Source organism: Artemia franciscana, chromosome 3, assembly GCF_032884065.1.
Source record: "Artemia franciscana chromosome 3, ASM3288406v1, whole genome shotgun sequence".
Lineage (NCBI taxonomy): Eukaryota > Metazoa > Arthropoda > Branchiopoda > Anostraca > Artemiidae > Artemia > Artemia franciscana.
The window spans coordinates 9,799,932-9,825,212 of record NC_088865.1 but is presented as its reverse complement, the minus strand read 5'-3'; the positions used below and the strand labels follow the sequence as shown (position 1 = coordinate 9,825,212).

Here is a 25,281-nt window from a genome sequence, read left to right as displayed (position 1 = left end):
TTCTATATTAATCGACAGTAAAATTTATTTCAACAAATACAAGGAGTAAGAATTGATAGTGAAAGAGATCCGCCCTTTTCCAATAAGAGACTAGAATAAAGATATATATCACAAAAGAATTACATTAGTCTATTCAGATTTCTTTTTGTCTTCTTCAGTAGAAACCTCTTGAAACCTGGGGGGGATTACAACCATTTCAGTACCATTTGGTTCAAATGTGAAGCGGATAGATAGTCTATCTCTTAGTCGCTCCAATGCAGCAGAAAGTTTGCTCTGAAAACAATAAAGAATGTAAAAATCAACCCAGTAGTAGCCTAATCATAGATTATTACAAGAAAAAGTAATTGCATTATCTCCAATTATACGTAATCTTCCACTGTCCTACTTGTTACTAAGAATTGTTGGTAGAAATTAATGTAGATGCGCGGAAGCCCATATGGTGAGCAACAAAAGTTGGTTCCGAACAATTCGCTGGTTGAATGAATGAATTTTTGTTAAGTGATTAAAACCTTACAAGCATTTCACTGCTAATAGTCTATGGACTAAAACTACTGGAAAAAAACAGAATAAATGAAACTACTAAATGTAATATTAAAGGTATTAATCAAATACAAACATCAAACCAAAAACCAAGTAGAATACAAAAATCTGCTCAAATATTTCCTTAACTGCCATGGAGTTTAAAAATGGAACATTGAAATTTCAAGATCGATTCAAAATAGCTTTAAAACTTCAAAAGACGCATTAAATAAAAACAACAAGAAAAGTGATTCTCAATTATTAAATCAATGCAGAAATCTTATACTTTTATATTTTTTTTTAATTTGGTAGCCCGTATTCAGCAATAATTTTTTTCTAACTTATACAATTACAGCATATACACGAATATACTATAAATATACCTAAATAAATTTTAAATTTTTGGTTACTATTTGCTGTGGTTAGTTCTTTACTAGGTTGCAGCTGGCTCTGCAACCATATTTAGTCCACAAGATTTAGCCCCACATTTGTAATTATTGACCTTGAAAATCCTTGGAATTCGACTTGTGGCAAAATAAACTATTTAATATCTTTGACTAGGTTTTAGAATTTGGGACAACTGCGAAAACTTTCCTATGATTTACTTTGAAGTGCAAACAGGGACATATTGAGGATTTTTTCTAAGGATGGGAAGAAGGTTCAAAAGGATTTCTATTCTGGGGGACAAAAGACTTTGGTTCAGGGTAAGATTTTTATCTGCATTTTTATATCCAATTTAGGAGTACAAATTATTAGTTTTTTAGGAGAAGTACTGTTTTTAACGGCATTTTCACGACCAAATCGTGAGTCGGAGAAACATTTTCGTGCTGTTTCCAAAACCAGGTCCTGTTTTCACCCACCTGATACAACCCGAAGTTCAAGAGCCGGATCATAGCCTCGATAAATGAATAGCAAACGTCGCTCTAATTCCTTGTCTTTACATTAGTTATACATTCTAAGCTGAAGTTACATGTAAAATCACCCATTTTCTGTGGGTTTTAGCGTGTTTTTTTCCTCATTACTCCCCTGAATTTGGCAATTTTCTTGGTGATATATTCATTGGGCGAAACTTGGATTACCCCTGAACTTGCACGAGGAATGTTATTAATATATTGTTTTTATTTCTTTTTTGGTCAAGAAAATATGAAAGCTGAAGTTACTTGTAAAATCACCCATTTTCTGTGGATTTTAGCGTGCTTTTTTTCCTCATTACTCCCCTGAATTTGGCAATTTTCCTGGTGATATATTCATTGAGCGAAACTTGGATTACCCCTGAACTTGCACGAGGAATTTTATTAATATATTGTTTTTATTTCTTTTTTGGTCAAGAAAAAATAAAAGAACAATTCTCGATAAACAATTCTCAATAATCGATAAATGAATAGCAAACGTCGCTCTAATTCCTTGTCTTACATTAGTTATACTTGGATTACCCCTGAACTTGCACGAGGAATTTTATTAATATATTGTTTTTATTTCTTTTTTGGTCAAGAAAAAATAAAAGAACAATTCTCAATAATCGATAAATGAATAGCAAACGTCACTCTAATTCCTTGTCTTACATTAGTTATACTTGGATTACCCCTGAACTTGCACGAGGAATTTTATTAATATATTGTTTTTATTTCTTTTTTGGTCAAGAAAAAATAAAAGAACAATTCTCGATAAACAATTCTCAATAATCGATAAATGAATAGCAAACGTCGCTCTAATTCCTTGTCTTACATTAGTTATACTTGGATTACCCCTGAACTTGCACGAGGAATTTTATTAATATATTGTTTTTATTTCTTTTTTGGTCAAGAAAAAATAAAAGAACAATTCATACCTGAATTGATGCAATGCATAGTCCAACAAGTGATAAACCAAATACCAGGTATACCAGTGAAGTTAACAGAGCAAGTGGATGCTAAAAAAAACAAAAACATAATACAATAAACACCTTTACTTGGGATATATTGAAAGAGCCCTCACCACCTGCTTACGTGATAGCTTAGTATCAAAGAAAAAATCACTAAAACCTAAACGAAATTCAGAGAATAGCTAAGATTAAGCAGAATAAAGAATTCTGAAGAAGAAAAAACGAGAATATTTACAGCGAATGAAAAAAGGAAGAACAAATATGGAGGCATTTCGGCTGAGGTCTACGCTCGGCCTTCCTTACTGCGCAAAAATATATAAAGAGTAAACAATGTATGGACAACAGTTCCAACAACAAAATAAAATAAAACTGACTTTAAAAAGCAAAATACTCAATTAAAATAGGCTCTCTCCAACAAGGGTATATCCAGGTTTTTTGTTAGAGGGAGCTTACAAAAAACTTTACAAAACGCATCAAAAATTTGTTTATATGCATTATTGTTACTCTTTTAAAGGGTCGAAAAAATTTTTAGGGTAAAAGACATGTCCGGTACACGCCCCCTCCCCCTCCCTGGATACGGTATTGCTTTCCGATTAAAGAGGAGAGGGTAACTAAGCAAAAGCATCAAACATCGAATGGCTATTCAAACCTGGGAAGTCATTTTGTAACAAGCTTTTTTGAACGCTAATTATTGTATGTTATTATCTATATAGCAGTTTTTGAATAAAAATTATATGAAGGATCGAACTTTATAAGTTCATTATAAATATGGTATGGGTAAGTTTCACCAGTTTCTCTATTATTACAAAATTATTTGTATAGGCCTGTATCGAACCAATAGACTATATTCTAATTAATGAAAATGTGAATACGTTTTCATTAAGTAAATATAAATAAAAGGATACCTCAAGTTAAAAAAAAACAGCTTTTCGTATTAAAGACCTAGTCAACATTTTGAGGACACTGGAAATAAACCACATTTAAAACCATGGTAAATTAATTAAATATTGAAGCTTATTAAAACTTCCTTGTGGTGGATGATATTCTAGATCCTCAGAACTACTGGGAAAAAGTTACAAGCTTTCAATTTATAGAAACCTGGCCAACAATAATTTTACTTTCACCTAAGGTTCATTTTTCTTCTATTTGGCACCCATTATTACCAAAACTGTATATGGACGTCAAAAAATCCAATTCTCTGTTTATAATCTAGAATAGAAATTCTAGATGTTTAAAATCTAGAATAGAAATTTTCAAAGAAAATAAAGGAGCCATTTAAAACTTAAGAACAACAGAAATAATTTCTATAACGATTTAAACTCAAAACGACCAGAAATTGCTATTGAAGAATAAATAAAACTAAAAAAACAGAAACTAAAATAAATGATCGTATCAAAGATACAGATGGCAGATACTGACCGATAAAATTTCTTTGCAAAAGCCTGCGGGCTATAGCAACACACAGAATACAACTACAAACAAAGCCCAAAAAATAAAATACAGCTTCAAATAATGCAAACCAATAAAAAACGAAAAACACAACAAGGTTAACATTTTTAACCAACAAAACAACAACCATAACAAAATTCAGCTTCTAAAAGCCTTAACTATCTCCTAAACCATAATTTGCTAGATGTTCAGTAGCACGCACGTTCCTCTCAGACATCCACTAAATTCACCAACACTCAATCCAAGACTTTCTTCCATAACATTCATTCCAGAACTCAGACAGTTCTTAATACCCGGATACAAAATGAAACATTATTTGGGTCTATTTTCATCAACACATCGGGCAAGGGTAGGGGCCGACACCAGCATAAACTTTCCCTTAAACTTTTTTTTTCTCTCTTAAATGCAAACTAACCCCCCTTTCAAACAACAAATTCTTCAAATCCTCTCTAATCAACCCAAATTTAAAATAAACCTCCTCCCCAACAAGCCTTTATCTCAGGAATAAAACCCCAAAGAAATAGAATGGCCCTTTTGGGCTTACCCCTCTTGGATTTCTTGGTCGTTTAGGGTAGCTGTACTTTCGCTCTCATCCATCAGGCCTTTTCCTTCTATGGAAATGGACGGGAAAAAATCTTAAAACGAGAAAAATTAAATTGAATATTCAAGAAAAACTTATAACGAAAATATTCCTATATCTGTAATGTTGACGATTAATAAAACAACGCAGTCAGATTCCTATTTTTTTTTAAATCAATGAAGGCTGAAAACAAAACAAAAAGAAGAAAAGAAAAAAAGAACACGAAGTAAAAAAGGTGGTCAGCAACCTAATCGGGTTGCAGAGACGAAACCAAAGTAAAATAGTCACAAGAATAAAAAGAAATATAAAACTTATCTGTCATGCTAATTTTTTCCAATTATAAATAGGCTGACTGAGAATCATATTGAAACTACCAAGTGGCTAAGGAGCCGCGGCAACTTTTTCCAGTTCAATCTTAACTGAGCATATGGCAAAAATATGCTATGAGAAACATATACATAAGAACATATACATATTCATATTCAGAAACATATTCATAAAAACATATACATATTAGTATCATTTTGAATTTGTACTAAAAACAATTTGCCAAAAATGCTCTGCATTAGCAGCTAGGATTCACTTTTACCAAGTCTAGCTTAATTTTTGTACAATGAAAAGAATAAATAAAAAGTTTCTTCTATTGAAAGTAAGGAGCAACATTAAGAATCAAAACGAACAAAAATTATTCCGTGTATAAAGGGGTTGCCCCCTCCTCAATACCTTGCTCTCGACGCTAAAGTTTGACTGTTTGTCCCAATTTTTTTTTTTTAAGAAAGACTCCTGAAACACAAGAGCCGTTTAATTAGAATAGGAAGCTTTTTTAAAAATACTAAGAACTTCAGCATGAAGAACAAGGCATTGAGGAGGGGCGCAACTTCTTCATATACGGAATAATTTATATTGACTTTGAGTTTTGATGTTGATCCTTACTTTCAGTTGCAAAAACTTGTTTTTTTTTAATTTAATATTAGTAAAAAGAAAAGCTGAATTCGGTAGCCAAGATAGTAACTCAAATTTAATCTGATTACCTGAGGAACGTAATCGCCAAATCCAATAGTAGTGAGGGTGACAAATGTGAAATAAAATGACTCAAATGGCGACCAGTGTTCTCCTATCCAATACATCAAAGTCCCAAATACCAAGTAGGCCCACAAAACAAAGAGATATGCCTAAAAAGAGAAGTAATTATTTATGGTGTGACGATGCTGATTCTGATCCAACTTGTAATCGGACTTGTGAGTTATAATTACGAAGTTCACTTGTAATACGGGGAAATTTGCATTAAAAAAGGAATTAGTTATGATCAGACGATACTTTGATCAGACTATTGCGTCCTAGATGCTAAATACACCCACAATAGGGGGAGAAATATCTAAAAAAAAAGAAATAATTAATTATGGCGTGACGATCCTGACCCCGATTCAACTTGTAATCAGACCTGTGAGTCCCAAATACTAAGCACGTTCACAGTAGGAGCCTACATGCCTAAAAAAAAAAAAAATTATTTATGATGGGACGATGCCGATTCCAATCAAACTTCTGATTGAGAGTTCCCAATACAAGTACGATTACAATACATGGAGATATGCCTAAAAAAAGAGATAAACATTTATGATGGGACAATGCCCAATCTGATCCAAATTGTGATTCCTTACCTCGATATTTTGATCCCAAAGTGATAATAGATTCCGATTCCAAGAATAGTTTCCATATTTATCCTTTTTTTACGGTAGCAAGAAGAATTACAAGTCTTTCGATACTCACATTACCTAATTCACTTTACGCATTAACAAGAAATGTATTTACTCGTACAGTTACAAGAAAACCTAATATTTGTGTCTCAAAACCCATTTTCCTGAAGTTTGAGAGCCAGTAAAAACGTTTCTTAGTTCTTTCATACAGTTTGTGGTAATGAACTGTATTAGGGACCGACCCGACTCAATAATAACCGAAACTCTAAAAAACGGAATTTTCATAACAATAGTTACATCAAAAGAATTACATTTTAATGCTGATTTTAAATATATGAAATAAAAAAAAAACTAGTTTTTTTTAACTGAAAGTAAGGAGCGACATTAAAACTTAAAACGAACAGAAATTACTCCGTGTATGAAAGGGGCTGTTCCCTTCTCAACGCCCGGCTCTTTTACGCTAAAGTTTGACTCTTTCTCTCAATTCTATTTTATTAAACAGTAAAAAACTTTAGCGTAAAGAACGGGGCGTTGAGAAGGGAACAGCCCCTTTCATACACGGAGTAATTTCTGTTCGTTTTAAGTTTTCATGTCGCTCCTAACTTTCAGTTAAAAAAAACAGCTTTTTTCTATTTTATTTCTGAACGTTTTTGAATTAATGCATCTTTGATTTTGGCTCTCCGCACATAAATTATTAAAATGAAGTTTGCATATTAATTCTTTTTTTTAGATAAATGGCTTTCTCTTACTTTTGATCAGACCATTTTGAGAAAAAAGGGGTGGGGGAGGAGGCTTGGTTGCCGTCCAATTTTTAAATTACTTGAAAAGGCAACTAGAACTTTGAATTTTTAACGAACGTTTTTATTAGTAAAAAATATACGTAACTTAAGAATTAACTTACGCAACGAACTTTTATATTATTATATTTTTATTATGTATATGAGGGGTTTGTCCTCTCGTTAATACCTCGCTCTTTACACTAAAGCTTAAATTTTGTCCCCACTCTTTAAGAATGACCCCTGAATCAGAAAGACCGTAGAATAAAGTCATTCGTTTTAATTTTTAATGCTGCTCCTTACTTTCAGTTGAAAAACTTTTTCATATTTATTTTTTTATTGTTTTTTTTTATGATAATGTTAGATAATCCTGCACCCCCTTCATTGAATTTCTCTTCCCCCATGACATGTTTCTCCAAGGAAAGATCCTCCCACATATCTCCCTCCCCTTAAACCCCCCCAAACCAAAATAATCCCCCTGAAAAACGTCTGTACACTTCCCAATAACCATTGCTGTATGTAAACACTGGTCAAAGTTTGTAACTTGCAGCCCCTCCCCGGGGACTCTGGGGGAGTAAGTCATCCCAAAAACATAGCTATTACGGTTTTCGACTATGTTGAACAAAATGGCTAACTCAAAATTTTGATCCGTTGACTTTAGGAAAAAATGAGCGTGGGAGGGGGCCTAGGTGCCCTTCAATTTTTTTGGTCACTTAAAAAAGACACTAGAACTTTTCATTGCCGTTAGACTGAGCCCTCTTAAAACATTCTAGGGCCACTCAGTCGATACGATGACCCTTGGGGGAAAAAACAAATTAACACGCACACGCACAAGCAAATCTTCTCAGGCTCGTAACTTTTAATGGAAAAGACTAAATTAGATGAAACTTATATATTTAAAATCAGCATAAGAATCTAGTTCTTTTCATGTATCTTTTAGTATCAAAATTTCTTTTTTTAGAGTTTCGTTTACTATTGAGCCGGGTCCTTACTACTATTCGTTACCACGAACTGTTTGATAAGTTTCATTAAGTTTAGACATACCGATCAAAAGTCACGAGCCTGAGAAAATTTGCCTTATTTTAGAAAATAGGGGGAAACACTCCTTAAAAGTCATGGAATCTTAACGAAAATCACAAAATCAGATTCAGCGTATCAGAGAACCCTACAGTAGCTCCTATCTACAAAAATGCGGAATTTTGCATTTTTTGCCACAAGACAGATCATGGATGCGTGTTTAATTGTTTTTTGTTTTTTTTTCCCAGGGGTGATCGTATCGACCCTGTGGTCTTAGAATGTCGCGAGAGGGCTCATTCTGAAGGAATTTAAAAGTTCTAGTGCCCTTTTTAAGTGACCCAAAAAATTGGAGGGCACCTAGGCCCCCTCCCCCGCTCATTTTTTCCCAAAGTCACCAGATCAAAAGTCTGAGATAGCCATTTTATTTAGCATAGTCAAAAAACCTAATACCTATGTCTCTGAGGACAACTTACTCCCCCATAGTCCCCGTGGGAGGGGCTGCGAGTTACAAACTTTGACCACTATCTAAATATAGTAGTATTTATTGGGAAGTGTAGAGACGCTTTCAAGGCCATTTTTTGGTTGGTGAGGGTCTGAAGGAAGGGGGTTATGCGGGGGACCTTTCCATGGAGGAATTTGTCATGGGGAAAGAAAATTTTCATGAAGGGGGCGCGGGATTTCTTAGCATTTTTTTAAAGAGCAATGAATAAATATGTAACAAAAAAATATGAAAAAGTTTTTTCAGCTGAAAGTAAGGAGCAGCATTAAAACTTAAAATGAACAGAAATTATTAAGCATATGAGGGGTTCACCTCCTCCTAATACCTTTCTCTTTACGCTAAAGTAATTTTATTAATTTCAACTATTTATTCTACGGCCTTTGTAATTCAGGGGTCATTCTTAAGGAATTGGGACAAAATTTAAGCTTTAGTGTAAAGAGCGAGGTATTGAAGGGGGGTGGTGGTGAACCCCCTCATATACGTAATAAAACATACGAATATAGAAGTTCGTTACGTAAGTTAATTCGTAAATTAAGTATATTTTTACTAATAAAAACGTTCGTAAAAAATTAAAAGTTCTAGTCTCCTTTTTAAATAACCAAAAATTGGAGGGTAACTAGGCCTGCTCCCCCGCTCCTTTTTTCTCAAAATCATCCGATCAAAACTATGAGAAAGCCATTTAGCCTCAAAAATAAAGTAATATGTAAATTTCGTTTTAATTATTCATGTGCGGTGAGCCAAAAATCAAAACATGCATTAATTCAAAAATGCTCAAGAAATTAAATATAAAAAAGACAAGTTTCTTTGAATGCAAATAAGGAGCGATATTAAAACTTAAAAAGAACAGAAATTACTCCGTATATGAAAGAAGCTGTTTCCTCCTCAACGCCTCGCTCTTTGCACTAAAGTGTTTTACTTTTTTAAGAAGTAGAGGTGAAAGAAAGAATCAAACAACCAATTACTCTTAATTATTTGCTATTGCCAAATTTCAGGCTTAAAATTAATAATGAAAAACATACTTAAAAAATTAATCACGAGTTGGGAAATTAAGGTTTGTTTTAAACCTTATTATTTCTATTTAATCCCTGTAAAGGCGTGCATAATTTCCGTAATAATTCTTTGCTCTTCCATAGTTGGCTTGTTATACAGAATTTAAATTTTACTTATTAATAGCAAATTTGGAACATACTAAAGGAATGCTTGGACCTTTGACCCCCCAGAATATTCAGATTATCGTATTTTTTCCCGCAATATCTTATGATTTGCGTTATTTTTTGATTCACTTATTTTTTTTTACTATTCACTTATTTTTTTAATTTGAACCCCCTTTCCAAATGTTTTTTCCCGTCGAGAAAAATCGTATTATCGTGACTGGCTGTAGTTATGGAAGTTTAAACATGGCCTTAGTAAAAACAATTCCAAAATATAATTAATCTACATTATAAACGGCCAAATCAGCTAAAGATATTACTGCAAAAATGAACAAAGGTATTACTCTAGCTTCACTACTGGATTCAGGAAAGATTTCCGGATTTGAACAAAAAAAAGGGTACTTTTTTTTTTTATTAGGAAAATCCGAATGGCTCGGTGAAATCGTTTGAAGATTCCCAGGAGTCCCAACCAATCATAAGCCTCAATTCTCACAATTAAATAAAAAAAAAAGTTTTTTTTAATTGCAAATAAGGAGTGGCATTAAAACTTAAAACGAACAGAAATTACTCCGTAAATGAAAGGGGCCGTTCCCTCCTCAACACCCTGCTCTTTACACTCAATTTTGATTCTTTCTCTCAACTCGACAGTAAAAAACCTTAGAGTAAAGAGCAGGGCGTTGAGATGGAACAACCCCTTTCATATACGGAGTAACTTCTGTCCGTTTTAAGTATTAATGTCGCTCCTTACTTTCGGTTGAAAAAACTTTTTCATATTTACTTTTTCATTGTTTTTTAAATAATGCTAGAAAATCCTGAACGCCCTTCATGGAAATTCTCTTCCCCCATGGCAAATTCCTACATGTAAAGATCCTTCCACGTAACCCCCTCCCCTCAACCTCTCCCTCCAACATAACACATCCTCCTGAAAACGTCTGTGCATTTCCCAATAACCATTACTATATGTAAACACTGGTCAAAGTTTGTAACTTGCAACCCCTCCCACAGGGACTGTGGGGGAGTAAGTCGTCTCCAAAGACGTAGTTATTGGGTTTTTAGACTATGATGAATAAAATGCCTATCTCAGAATTTTAATCCAGTGACTATGGGAAAAATGAGCTTGGGAGGGGACCTAGGTGCCCTCCAATTTTTTTGGTCTCTTAAAAAAGGTACTAGAACTTCTAATTTCCGTTAGAATGAGACCTCTTGCGATATTCTAGGACCGTTAGGACCTTAAGACCCATTACCCCTGGGAAAAAAAGTAAAACAAAAAACAAACAAACAAATAAACACGCATCCTTGATGTCTTTTGGCGAAAAACACAAAATTCCACACTTTTGTAGATAGGAGCTTGAAACCTCTACTTTAGGGTTCTCTGATACGCTGAATCTTTTGGTGTAATTTTTGTTAAGACCATATGACTTTTTGGGGGTGTTTCCCCCTATTTTCTAAAATAAGGCACATTTTCTCAGGCTCTTAACATCTGATTAGTAAGACTAAACTTGATGAAACTGATATATTTAAAATCAGCATAAAAATTTGATTCTTTTGATGTAACTATAGGTATCAATATTCCGTTTTTTAGAGTTTCGGTTACTTTTGAGCCGGGTCGCTCCTTACTACAGTTCGATACCACTAACGGTTTGATTATGTCTAAAATTCCGATTCACAGTCCCATCACTAGTGATTAAATTCATGAATGACACAGTTTCAAGAGTTTTGTGCACAAGCAATAGCAGTTCTTTAGTAAAGAAGAATGTGTTATTAGCACAAATATAATAATGACATAAATACATAATTTCTGAGACCACACTTGATTATCATGACAAAACATAAAATCGCGAAGAAATTAGAAAACGAGGACAATTACAGCCATTGAAAAAAAAAATAAATGAAATATGCCAATATTTCGGTTGAGACCTCCACTCAAACGTCCTCAGTGCAGAATAATAAAAAATTAAGATAAAAGTCCAAAGAACAATATAAAAAAAAACAACTAAACCTTAAAATATACACGGAAACTAAAATAAGGACATAAATGTAAACATTTGGACATAAAATTATAATTAGATAAGGACATAATCGTCGTTACTTGGAATGGGTCCTTATTGAAGTTTCAATGTATATCTTGAGGTTTGGTTTTTTATATTGTCCTTTGGACTTTTATCTTCATTTTGTGTTATTCTGCACTGAGCACGGTTGAGCGGAGGTCTCAACAGAGCTGGAAATAAAATTACCTTGATACTTTTAATGTTTGAATTTTGTTTAGTATTTGCTTGGTATTAATTGATTTTGTTTCTGTCTAGCAAATATTTCACTTTTTCTTTTTTTGTATTTACTTTCTTTATTTTTTTTCTTTACTTTTTGTGTCTATATTTATCTACCATATTTTTTACTATTTATTTCCATGTTAATTTCTTCCTTGAGATGCATAAGCCAGCAAAGCTTACCAAAAATATACATCGTCAGCTGAAAGTTTGTCCAAGTTCTCTTCCTGTTTTAAATTTTTTGAAAGTATTTGTCACACAGATGTCAGAACATATTATTCTTGCATGACCTTATTTTGAACCTGTCATCAACGCGTTTAGAATAATCAAAGCAAAACAGCTCAACTTGTTGGCGGATTGAACCTGTGGGCTAGTTTCCGTCAATGGAGCTAGTAAATATTTAATCCGAGTCGCAAATTGTACAAAAAGTGTCCTAATTGGGTAAACATTAGGGAGAAGCTAACTCAATTTAAGAAAAAACAAAAGAATTGGCACATATTAGTCTAATTTAGACTAAATATTTTAGCATAGCATAAAAAAATAAACGTGACAACCATGGGCCGAGTATGAAGAATGCTCACGTGTTTTTGCTGATCACACGTATGCGGGGCTCCTACGGTGTCAATAAAGTTAATAAAGCTGTCTACAAAGTTAATAAACCGTTTTTCTCGCATAAATTTACTGACTTTATTGCCGTCGGAAAAAAGTTGAACCATATTTAACTTTTTCAAGAGAGTCTGCTAAGTTCAGCCAATAGCAGAAGACTTGTAGGAGATCTCAAGTAAAGCGTAAACAAGTAAGTTTCCACATATATAAAAATGCATACTTGTTTAAATATTTTGTTTGGTAAAAGAATAAGATTTTGACAAAAAAAAAAAAAAATCATCTGAACCTTTCTTATTAAAATGAAAAAATGCTTAAAATGATGGTTTTCTCAGCTCCACCATTAATTCAGCTGTTGGCTACGAAAAATTGCTGTAAAGTCAAAAAGGTGAAATTCTTGTTTGAACGGGACAAACTTTATAGTGCGCAATTTCATGAAAAACTTTATTGACTTTGTTGAAGCCGTGGGGGCCCCACATTAGTGTTCAGTTGAAATCTGTCACTGGAAAATGAGACGAACAGAAGATTGTTCTAGAAAAAGAAAGAAAGAAAAGGGAAATCACCACTGTAGGCAGGTCAAACCGATCGTCAATAGAAAAAGTAGATGGCTCTAAAGCATGCTTAATCCTAAGCTCTGAGTCCAGTTGCGCAGCGACCGGTGCCAAGTATTTACTATTTGAAAGTTTTGCCAAAATTATGTCTCTTGCTTGCAATAGTCTCTGGAAACTGTTCTGTAACAAAAAAAAATAAAAATGGATATACGGCAAAACTCCAGACGGCCTCTATTCATAATGATTAATAGCTTATTATTTCTATATGGTTCTGTAAATATGGCACAAGCCCAAAAATCATAAGACTTAAGGCAGAAACAACTAAATAGAGATGTACTTCAACTTTACTATACAAAAACTGAACTTCTGACCTGGAATTGCAACTCCTGCGATAGTTTAAGATGTACTATGCAGCGCTACCGACGCTCTGAAATAAACTCTACCGGTTTTCCGACAAAAAGTGCACTGCAAATAGTTAATTTGTACCTGAACAAGAGGTTAAAAATTTGCCGTAAAATAAAGTACAAGTTCAATAAACTAAATTTGTACATATATCAGAGTAAGAGAGAAGCAAGTAAAATTAAAATATACAGTAAAATTTATATCCTACCAAGGAACTTCCAAATATACCGTATTGTACCCAGTCCTCTAAATTGTACCAAAAAATGTAAATTTACCACATTGCCATCGTTGGTACTACGGCTCATTATTTGTATCTAAATGATTTAAAAATTTGAAGTAAAATAAGGTGGACTAACTTTGACTCACATTTAAATTATTTTTAATAAGGGCATCACCATTATAAAATAAGATAGATCTGTTCATAATAAAATAAGTATACAATGAATATAAGGTTCCTTGGCCTGTACCGTAACAGAGATGGAAGATATGTAAGTCATTAAAATTTGCTTCCAATTACTTTGGTAAATTTGGAAAATAGCTTTTCTTGATTATTTTCATTAAAATAATATACAAAATCCCATTTTGCCCCCCTCTCCCTATTGATCTGGTTATAAACTCTATTGTATGAACGGAAAAGATTTTATAGAATACTTCTATTGCATCTTATAAAAAAAAAATCCTTGCAACTCCTTCACTTTCCTGAATTGACACTCAAGCTTTCACTATAGCCCTAGAAAGTGGAATCGAACTCCATTTTCTTCACCGCTTGGAATGCAATCAGTCCATATATTCCAAATCTGTGGATTCATATAACCGTATTTTCGTCTATCCCTAAATTCGTATTTGTGTTAATTTCATTTTCCATATAACTCCTCATTTACAAATTCATATGACAAAAGATTAACGACAAATCATACTGACTAACGCTAAGGATAATTTAAGCCTAATCTGAAAAAAAAACTTTCCAACAAAGTTTTATGTGTTTTATTTATTTTTTTTTATTTTATTTTATTTTTTTTTTTAGCGGGAAGGAAAATTAAAGACCTCTCGCTTTTTTTTAGCTAAATCGAAAAAGTAATAAAGTTTTCCATACTCTTTTTTATTTAAGTCGTATACGGATACTGAGCATAACAGCTTATGCACCAACTTATAGCACAATTACCAAGATTACTTATAGCACAATTACCAAGGAGACCCTAGTATTTCTTCCAAAAAAATTTTATATTTAATTTTTATATTCAGAAATTGTTTCATATCAAATTTTATAAAATCATAGAGCTTACTTACATTTACAATGGATGATTGAATGATGGCTATACCACTTGCTGTTTGACTGAACCTTAGAATGTATATCCAAAAAAACTTCAATGCTCGAGTCAAGAGCTGTCCAGACTCAGAGAGAAGTACCAAGAATAGTGGTATCCCTATTAGAGAATAAATAACCGTACCCCAGCGCCCAATGATTGTTACAGGAACAATGTGGCCATAACCTAGCAAAAAACAAATTAGTAACGTTAAATTAGTAAAAAAAATTATATCTTTTAACTTTAAGCTTTAAGTAAAACCTGTTTGTTTGTATAAAGGTCAGATTCCTTTGAATTTGAATTCGAGATAGCCGTTGAATTATTTTGGTGCTTAACAAATTTAAAAGTACCTAAAGCCTCGGGCGATGATCAGTGGCAGATCCAGGCCTCTCCAAGGATTTTTTCTGGCGCCCTAATTCCTTGTTTTTCCTTCTTCTACTCTTTTTTGAGAAGAAATTTGTCAATTTGGTCAATTATTGGCACCTTTGTCATATTGGCTCCACCTCCCCCAAGATTTTGCGCCCTTGTCACATTGGGCTTCCCCGAAGATATTTCTCTAGATCCACTCCTGACGCTGATTTTTAATTGTCCTATAGTGGCGCAATGTGTTTGAAGTTAGTTTGACAATACGAGCGCCAGAGATCAAACCTTGTTGTAGCAGCATATTGTAGGGCCGACACAGGAACCTTAGTATTCATGAAACATGAATCCAAATAGTTCCTTACTTACTTATTCTTAATTTCAGTGCTTATGAAAATCAGCCAAACAATGTACTACCATAATAGTATGTCCATTTAAAAGGGCACTGATGAAATTTTTATTTGATAAATTTTTAACGTATCATTAACAGGGGAAAAAATCCTCACAGATGCGTTACTTCTCCACCTTTCTTTCCCCCAAAAGCCAGACCTGTAGATCTGAGAGGGTCAAAAATCCCTTTTGCTATTAAGCGTATATGTAGGTATAGATTTTTTGTCCATTATAAATGTAAAAAACAAAATATTGATGGAGTAATCAATAATAAAAAAAGAAAAAAACAAGAAACAATACAACCATTAAAAAAACATAATCAGTGACGAACTACTTTCTAAGGCACTTTCATCAGTAACCTTCTTGCGCTACCTCCCATTCCTTTTGTGCACCGCGGTCACGTGATTTGCAGCTCCATATAGAGAGGACGATTAGCTATTAATAGTCCAAAGCGGTAGCTAAAGCAAGTATTTAGCATATTTATAAGAGAAACTTCGAATAACTTTGTTATCAACTGGCAAAAAACGGTACCTAACTGGCACAAGGGCAAGCAAATACGGCACAGGAAATGCATGGTAGTGACCGCCCTTCAGGTCCGACCGTCCAGTACCATTTTGAATCGCAGTCCCGACACTTTTTTTAAGAAACATCTTTAAGGCACAAGTTTTATTAATTTTCTAAGAAATGCAGGTGGTTTTTACGTAATGGGGAATGTTAAATTTATTGAGGGTGACGTAATCTTGCGTGGCTTGTCGGATCATACGATTTTTTCCAGTATTATTTCTGCATCGAAAGGATAAACATCTACATCTTATTTTTTTTTTTTTTTTTAAGTGAGGATGGAATATTCCAAGAAGATGTGTGTACATTATAACGTTGTAGTAGCATTGAATGCCGAGAAAGATAAGTATTAGAATTATGATGCAAGTGCTAATGGTAACACTGTTGGATATGCATGCGTGCATTTTCATGACAGTAAGGAGTTACATTTGTTTGGAGTACCAAGAAAATTTTAGTGCTATAGAGGTGTACATTGAGAGTAACATCATCTGAGTAGTTACCACGTGGTTGCACGTTACCGCTTGATGATTGTTATTAATATCCTCCTACTCTTACCATTTAACGAAAGGTAAAAAGAAGAAAAGCATAATCATCTAACATCATCATGCAACATACCTTGTCTAAGTGGCGAAACTGCAATCTATGTAAAAATAATTTAGTAATAGACAGAGGAATCACTGGTAAAATAAAAAGGGCATTAGCGGAGATTATCAGCACGAAAATTAAAAATGAATTGATGAAAAATAAACCCATGCAAGCGTTACTAGTGCCAAAGATAATTAACCCACGGATACATTCATTGAGCGATGAATCTATCTATATATATAAAAATAAGTTGTTTGTTTGTGTGTGTGTGTTGACTAACGTCATGTTTGTGTGTCAACTGACGTCATGTTTGTCGACTGTCGACTGTGTTTGTCGACTGACGTCATTATAAGGATTGAGCAGTATGACGCCATGAAGTTGTTTGTCGACTGACGTCATGTTTGTCGACTGACGGGACACAGGGAATATAAATGACGACCGGGACACAGGGACACAACTACAACGGGGAAGCCGGGAGCACAGGGGGATATATAAATGACGACGGGGACACAGGGAATGTTCGATTAGCAATCACCATCAACAAAGCTCACCCCACCCCAACAGCTAGTATATATAAAAATATGTTATAAGTTTGTCCCCATATGTGTGTTTGTTTGTCCGCATATGACGTCTATAAAATAAAGAAGAAAAAGAAAACTAAAAAAAGAAAAAAAGGTAAAAAACTAAAAAAACTAAAAAAAACTAAAAAAACTAAAAAAACTAAAAAAGCTAAAAAACTAAAAAAAGAAAAAGAACAAAAAAAACCTAAAAAGAAAAAAACTAAACAAAATAAAAAATAAAAAAGGTAAAAACTTAAAAGAAAAAAACCTAAAAAAACTAAAAAATCGAAAAAAAGAAAAACCTAAAAAGAAAAAACTAAAAAAAGGGAAAAAATAAAAAAGGTAAAAAACTAAAAAGAAAAAAACTAAAAAAAATTAAAAAGCTACAAAACAAAACAAAAAACAAAACTAAAAAAGAAACTATATCTATCTATATATATAAAAATAAATTGTTTGTATGCATGTTAGACCGGGACACCGGGACACAAATGACGACCGGGACTCCGGGAAACAGGGAATGTAAATGACGACCGGGGCACTCAAAGAAAAATTAAAGACTGGGACACCGGGACACAAATGACGACCGGGACACAGGGAGTATAAATGACGACCGGGACACAGGGACACAACTACAATGGGGACACCGGGGGCACAGGGGGGATATATAAATGACGACCGGGACACAGGGAATGTTCTATTAGCAATCACCATCAACAAAGGTCAAGGGCAATCATTAGAATAATGAGGTATAGATCTGAATACGGATTGTTTTTCCCATGGACAATTATATGTTGCATGTTCAAGAGTCGGTAAACCTGACAATCTATTTATATGCACAGACAATGGGACAGCGAAGAATGTTGTATATTCGCAAGTTTTACGTAGTTAAAAACATATATATATATATATATATATATATATATATATATATATATATATATATATATATATATATATATATATATATATATATATATATATATATAAAATAAGTTGTTTGTCTGTCTGTCGACTGACGTCATGTTTGTCGACTGACGTCATTATAAGGATTGAGCTGTATGTCGTCATGAAGTTGTTTGTCGTCTGACGTCATGTTTGTCGACTAACGAAACTACAGACCGGGACACCGGGACACAAATGACGTGTTATGTCTGTTATAACGTAATAGAGGCAACAATCTTGACAGGGCCTTTTGAGGGTGAGGCTTTTCTTATTCCACGCATTCTCATGATTCCAATGGATCTGCCTTTTCAACCTAAAAGATTACAATTCCCAATTTGATTAGCATATTTAGTTTTCAGTCCAGAACCACTAAAGCTATTATGTAAATATCAAAAATATTTATGTTGTCTGAGCAATAATTTTTAGCTTTTATTTCAAAATAGAAAATTACCTGACAATTTTAGAATTATATCTATCTATATATATAAAAATAAGTTGTCTGTCTGTGGATCAGGTGACGTCATGTTTCTGTGTCGACTGGCGTCATGAAGTTAGTTGTCGTCATTTTTGCTATGACGGTGACGTCATTAAAGATATTTAAGACATATATGTTCACGTAGAAATCTATTAATGTTTAAGTTTAAAATGACTGATGAACTTACAATGGCAAAAGCCGATGAAGATGCTCAAAGAGTCTATGCCAAAAAACTTGCTGCTGATAGAGAAAGTCAGAAAAGAAAGCGTGCCGAGGAATCAAAAGAACAGCAAGGAAACAGGCTTGAAGCTAAAGAACGCAAAACCGCGCAGTTAGATAAAGATCCACCTGGACAGCGAGAGTCAAAACATATCAAAACTGAAAATGATAGCGATGATGATTGGGTTTGGGATCTTGACTTGGATAAGGTCATCAATGCCTACCAGATTTTAGTTAAAAAAACAAAGGTTCGGCGATATGTATTTCATAGTGAAGCTGAAAAATAAAGAAGAAAAAGAAAACTGAAAAAAGAAAAATTGTAAAAAACTAAAAAATACTAAAAAGAAAAAACACTCAAAGAGAAATTACAGACCGGGACACAAATGACGACCGGGACAGAGGGAATATAAATAACGACCGGGACACTCAAGGAGAAATTACAGACTGGGATACCGGGACACAAATGACGACCGGGACACAGGCAATATAAATGACGACCAGGACACAGGTATTTAAGAATATCGTTCAAAGACAAATTTTTAATTGTAAGAAGACCGTTGAAAGAGAAATTTCTAATTGTAAAATGACTGAAGAACCTACAATGGCAACACCCGAGGAAGCTGCTCAAAACGAACGTATTCACGCCGAAGTAGCTGAGTTGGTAAAGCGTTATGTTTCAGGTTCTAGGTCCGAGAGGCTCCAGGTTTGAACCTTGGCTTTAGCATTAATACAAAAGAAGAAAAAAACTAAAAAAGGTAAAAACTACAAAAAAACTAAAAAGAAAATATATATATATATATTTATATATATCATCTTTTCCACAAAAATAATAATTTAGTGCTTCTGCTTAAAAACAGCAATCGAATTGATGCCTCCTGATACGCAACTATCAACAAAGTGGCAATCGTTGTGGTCGGTGATCAGTTCTTACCTCGAGGTAATATTCTTTATAGATGAAACAATCAGTTGACAAGAATTGCTTAAACTCATCGATGCTACGATGCCCTACAATATCCTGACGAATATAAATGACGCCCAGGACACTCAAATAGAAATCACTGACTGGGACACCGGGACACAAATGACGACGGGGACACAGGGAATATAAATGACGACCCGGACACAGGGACACAACTACAACGGGGACGCCGGGGGGCACAGGGGGATATATAAATGACGGCGGCAACAAAGGAAATGGTCGATTAGCAATCACCATCAACAAAGCTCAAGGGCAATCAATAGAATCATGAGGTATAGATCTGAATACGGATTGTTTTCCCATGGACAATTATGCGTTGCATGTTCAAGAGTCGGTAAACCTGACAATCTATTTATATGCACAGACGATGGGACAGCAAAGAATGTTGTATATTCGCAAGTTTTACGTAGTTAAAAACATATATATATATATATATATATATATATATATATATATATATATATATATATATATATATATATATATATATATATATATATATATATATATATATATATATATATATATATATATATATATATATATATATATATCTATATATATAAAAATAAGTTGTCTGTGTGTGGATCTGTGGATCTGTGGATCAGGTGACGTCATGTTTGTCCGCATATGACGTCTGAATTATTTCACACTAATACAAAAGAAGAAAAAAACTAAAAAAGGTAAAAACTACAAAAAAAACTAAAAAGAAAAAAAACTAAAAAAGCTAAAAAACTAAAAAAAACTAAAAAAAGGTAAAAATCTAATAACTAAAAAAAAACTGAAAAAAATAAAAAAAAGGCAAAAACTACAAAAAAAATAAAAACTAATAAAAAAACTAAAAAAGCTAAAAAAACTAAAAAAACTAAAAAAAACTAAAAAAAGGTAAAAAACTAAAAAAAACTAAAACTAAAAAAGAAAAAAAACTAAAAAAAGGAAAAAACTGAAAAATAAAGAGAAAAAGAAAACTAAAAAAATATGAATAAATATATATAAAAATAAGTTGTTTATGGGTTATGTCTGTCTGTCTGTCTGTCGAGTGACGTCGTGTTTGTCCGCATATGACGTCTGAATTATTTCACACTAATACAAAAGAAGAAAAAAAAACTAAAAAAGGTAAAAACTACAAAAAAAACTAAAAAGAAAAAAAACTAAAAAAGCTAAAAAACTAAAAAAAAACTAAAAAAAAACTGAAAAAACTAAAAAAAGGCAAAAACTAAAAAAAAAACTAAAAACTAATAAAAAAACTAAAAATGCTAAAAACTAAAAAAACTAAAAAAACTAAAAAAATGTAAAAAACAAAAAAAAACTAAAAACTAAAAAAGAAAAAACTAAAAAAAAGGAAAAAACTTAAAAATAAGAGAAAAAGAAAACTAAAAAATATTAATAAATATAAAAAATATAAATATAAATATAATATAAATTAGCAATCAACAAAGCACCGAGACACAAATGACGATCGGGACACAGGGAGTATAAATGACGACCAGGACATAAGTAAAAAAAAAAAAACTAAAATAACTAAAAAAATGGTAAAAACTACAAAAAAACTAAAAACTAATAAAAAAACTAAAAAATCTAAAAATCTAAATAAACTAAAAAAGAAAAAAAAAGAAAAAAGGAAAAAAATAAAGGAGGAAAAACAAAACTAAAAAACGAATGTATATACAGACCGGGACACCGGGATACAAATGACGACCGGGACACAGGGAATATAAATGACGACCGGGACACAGGGACACAACTACAATGGGGACGCCGGGGGGCACAGGGGGATATAAATGACGACCGGGACACCGGGACACAAGGAATATAAATGACGCCCGGGACACTCAAAGAGAAATCACAGACTGGAACACCGGGACACAAATGACGACCGGGACACAGGGAATATAAATGACGACCGGGACACAGGGACATAACTACAAAGGGGACGCCGGGGTGCACAGGGGGATATATAAATGACGATGGCGACTCAGGGAATGGTCGATTAGCAATCCCCATCAACAAAGCTCAAGGGCAATCATTAGAATCATGAGGTATAGATCTGAATACGGATTGTTTTCCCATGGACCATTATATGTTGCATGTTCAAGAGTCGGTAACCTGACAATCTATTTATATGCACAGACAATGGGACAGCAAAGAATGTTGTATATTCGCAAGTTTTACGTAGTTAAAAACATATATATATATATATCTATATATATAAAAATAAGTTATCTGTCCGTTACGTTGCTTGAATAATCAAATATCTTTGAAAAGACAACAGTATTAAAAGAGATTGAATTTCTTAAAGAGTAAAAAACTGAGAACTTCAAAAATCTATCTATCTATATCTATATATATAAAAATAAGTTGTCTGTGTGTGGATCTGTGGATCAGGTGACGTCATGTTTGTTCGCATATGACGTCTGAATTATTTCACACTAATACAAAAGAAGAAAAAACTAAAAAAGGTAAAAACTACAAAAAAAACTAAAAAGAAAAAAAAACTAAAAAAGCTAAAAAACTAAAAAAAACTAAAAAAAGGTAAAAATCTAATAACTAAAAAAAACTGAAAAAAATAAAAAAAGGCAAAAACTACAAAAAAAAATAAAAACTAATAAAAAAACTAAAAAAGCTAAAAAACTAAAAAAACTAAAAAAAAACTAAAAAAAGGTAAAAAACTAAAAAAAACTAAAAACTAAAAAAGAAAAAAACTAAAAAAAAGGAAAAAACTGAAAAATAAAAGAGAAAAAGAAAACTAAAAAAATATGAATAAATATATATAAAAATAAGTTGTTTGTGGGTTATGTCTGTCTGTCTGTCTGTCGAGTGACGTCGTGTTTGTCCGCATATGACGTCTGAATTATTTCACACTAATACAAAAGAAGAAAAAAAACTAAAAAAGGTAAAAACTACAAAAAAAACTAAAAAGAAAAAAAACTAAAAAAGCTAAAAAACTAAAAAAAGGTAAAAAACTAAAAACTAAAAAAAAGTGAAAAAACTAAAAAAAGGCAAAAACTAAAAAAAACTAAAAACTAATAAAAAAAACTAAAAAGCTAAAAAACTAAAAAAACTAAAAAAACTAAAAAATGGTAAAAAACAAAAAAAAACTAAAAACTAAAAAAGAAAAAACTAAAAAAAAGGAAAAAACTGAAAAATAAGAGAAAAAGAAAACTAAAAAAATATTAATAAATATAAAAAATATAAATATAAATATAATATAAATTAGCAATCAACAAAGCACCGAGACACAAATGACGACCGGGACACAGGGAGTATAAATGACGACCAGGACATAAGTAAAAAAAAAAACTAAAAAAAATAAAAAATGGTAAAAACTACAAAAAAACTAAAAACTAATAAAAAAACTAAAAAATCTAAAAATCTAAATAAACTAAAAAAGAAAAAAAAGAAAAAAGGAAAAAAATAAAGGAGAAAAACAAAACTAAAAAACGAATGTATATACAGACCGGGACACCGGGATGCAAATGACGACCGGGACACAGGGAATATAAATGACGACCGGGACACAGGGACACAACTACAATGGGGACGCCGGGGGGCACAGGGGGATATAAATGACGACCGGGACACCGGGACACAAGGAATATAAATGACGCCCGGGACACTCAAAGAGAAATCACAGACTGGAACACCGGGACACAAATGACGACCGGGACACAGGGAATATAAATGACGACCGGGACACAGGGACATAACTACATAGGGGACGCCGGGGTGCACAGGGGGATATATAAATGACGATGGCGACTCAGGGAATGGTCGATTAGCAATCACCATCAACAAAGCTCAAGGGCAATCATTAGAATCATGAGGTATAGATCTGAATACGGATTGTTTTCCCATGGACCATTATATGTTGCATGTTCAAGAGTCGGTAAACCTGACAATCTATTTGTATGCACAGACAATGGGACAGCAAAGAATGTTGTATATTCGCAAGTTTTACGTAGTTAAAAACATATATATATATATATATATATATATATATATATATATATATATATATATATATATATATATATATATATATATATATATATATATATATTTATATATATATATATATATCTATATTCACAGGTGGGACATAGGGACACAACTACAATGGCGCGTAACTAATATGGCGCGTAACGACTTACGCGCGCGGGGGGGCTTGGGGGGGGCGTGAAGCGCCCCCACCAACTAGGTGTTGGGGTGGCGCGAAGCGCCACCCCAACAGCTAGTATATATATATATATATATATATATATATATATATATATATATATATATATATATATACATATATATATATATATATATATATATATATATATATATATATATATATATATATATATCTATATTCACAGGTGGGACATAGGGACACAACTACAATGGCGCGTAACTAATATGGCGCGTAACGACTTACGCGCGCGGGGGGGCTTTGGCCCCCCCAACAGCTAGTATATATATATATATATATATATATATATATATATATATATATATATATATATATATATATATATATATATATATATATATATATATATATATATATATATATATATATATATCCGATGAAGATGCTCAAAGAGTCTATGCCAAAAAACTTGCTGCTGATAGAGAAAGTCAGAAAAGAAAGCGTGCCGAGGAATCAAAAGAACAGCAAGGAAACAGGCTTGAGGCTAAAGAACGCAAAACCGCGCAGTTAGATGAAGATCCACCTGGACAGCGAGAGTCAAAACATATCAAAAATGAAAATGATAGCGATGCTGATTGGGTTTGGGATCTTGACTTGGATAAGGTCATCAATGCCTACCAGATTTTAGTTAAAAAAACAAAGGTTCGGCGATATGTATTTCATAGTGAAGCTGAAAAATAAAGAAGAAAAGGAAAACTGAAAAAAGAAAAAATGTAAAAAACTAAAAAATACTAAAAAGAAAAAACACTCAAAGAGAAATTACAGACCGGGACACAAATGACGACCGGGACAGAGGGAATATAAATAACGACCGGGACACTCAAGGAGAAATTACAGACTGGGTTACCGGGACACAAATGACGACCGGGACAAAGGCAATATAAATGACGACCAGGACACAGGTATTTAAGAATATCGTTCAAAGACAAATTTGTAATTGTAAGAAGACCGTTGAAAGAGAAATTTCTAATTGTAAAATGACTGAAGAACCTACAATGGCAACACCCGAGGAAGCTGCTCAAAACGAATGTAATATATATATATATATTTATATATATCATCTTTTCCACAAAAATAATAATTTAGTGCTTCTGCTTAAAAACAGCAATCGAATTGATGCCTCCTGATACGCAACTATCAACAAAGTGGCAATCGTTGTGGTCGGTGATCAGTTCTTACCTCGAGATAATATTCTTTATAGGCGAAACAATCAGTTGACAAGAATTGCTTAAACTCATCGATGCTACGATGCCCTACAATATCCTGACGAATATAAATGACGCCCGGGACACTCAAATAGAAATCACAGACTGGGACACCGGGACACAAATGACGACGGGGA

General features: G+C 33.0%; 1 protein-coding gene across 2 annotated transcripts in view; it reads right to left on the bottom strand.

Moving 5' to 3' along the window:
- LOC136024861 (TWiK family of potassium channels protein 7-like) overlaps positions 1-25,281 on the bottom strand; it is a 51,204-nt gene continuing 25,923 nt past the window's right edge. For both annotated transcript variants that reach the window (XM_065700376.1, XM_065700375.1), the window contains exons 4-8: positions 14,654-14,856; positions 12,977-13,144; positions 5,441-5,581; positions 2,348-2,428; positions 1-273 (exon numbers count right to left, since the gene is read on the bottom strand). In XM_065700376.1, the coding sequence (XP_065556448.1) occupies positions 130-273; positions 2,348-2,428; positions 5,441-5,581; positions 12,977-13,144; positions 14,654-14,856 (737 nt within the window). In that variant the 3' untranslated portion in view covers positions 1-129. The remainder of the gene's footprint in view (positions 274-2,347; positions 2,429-5,440; positions 5,582-12,976; positions 13,145-14,653; positions 14,857-25,281) is intronic.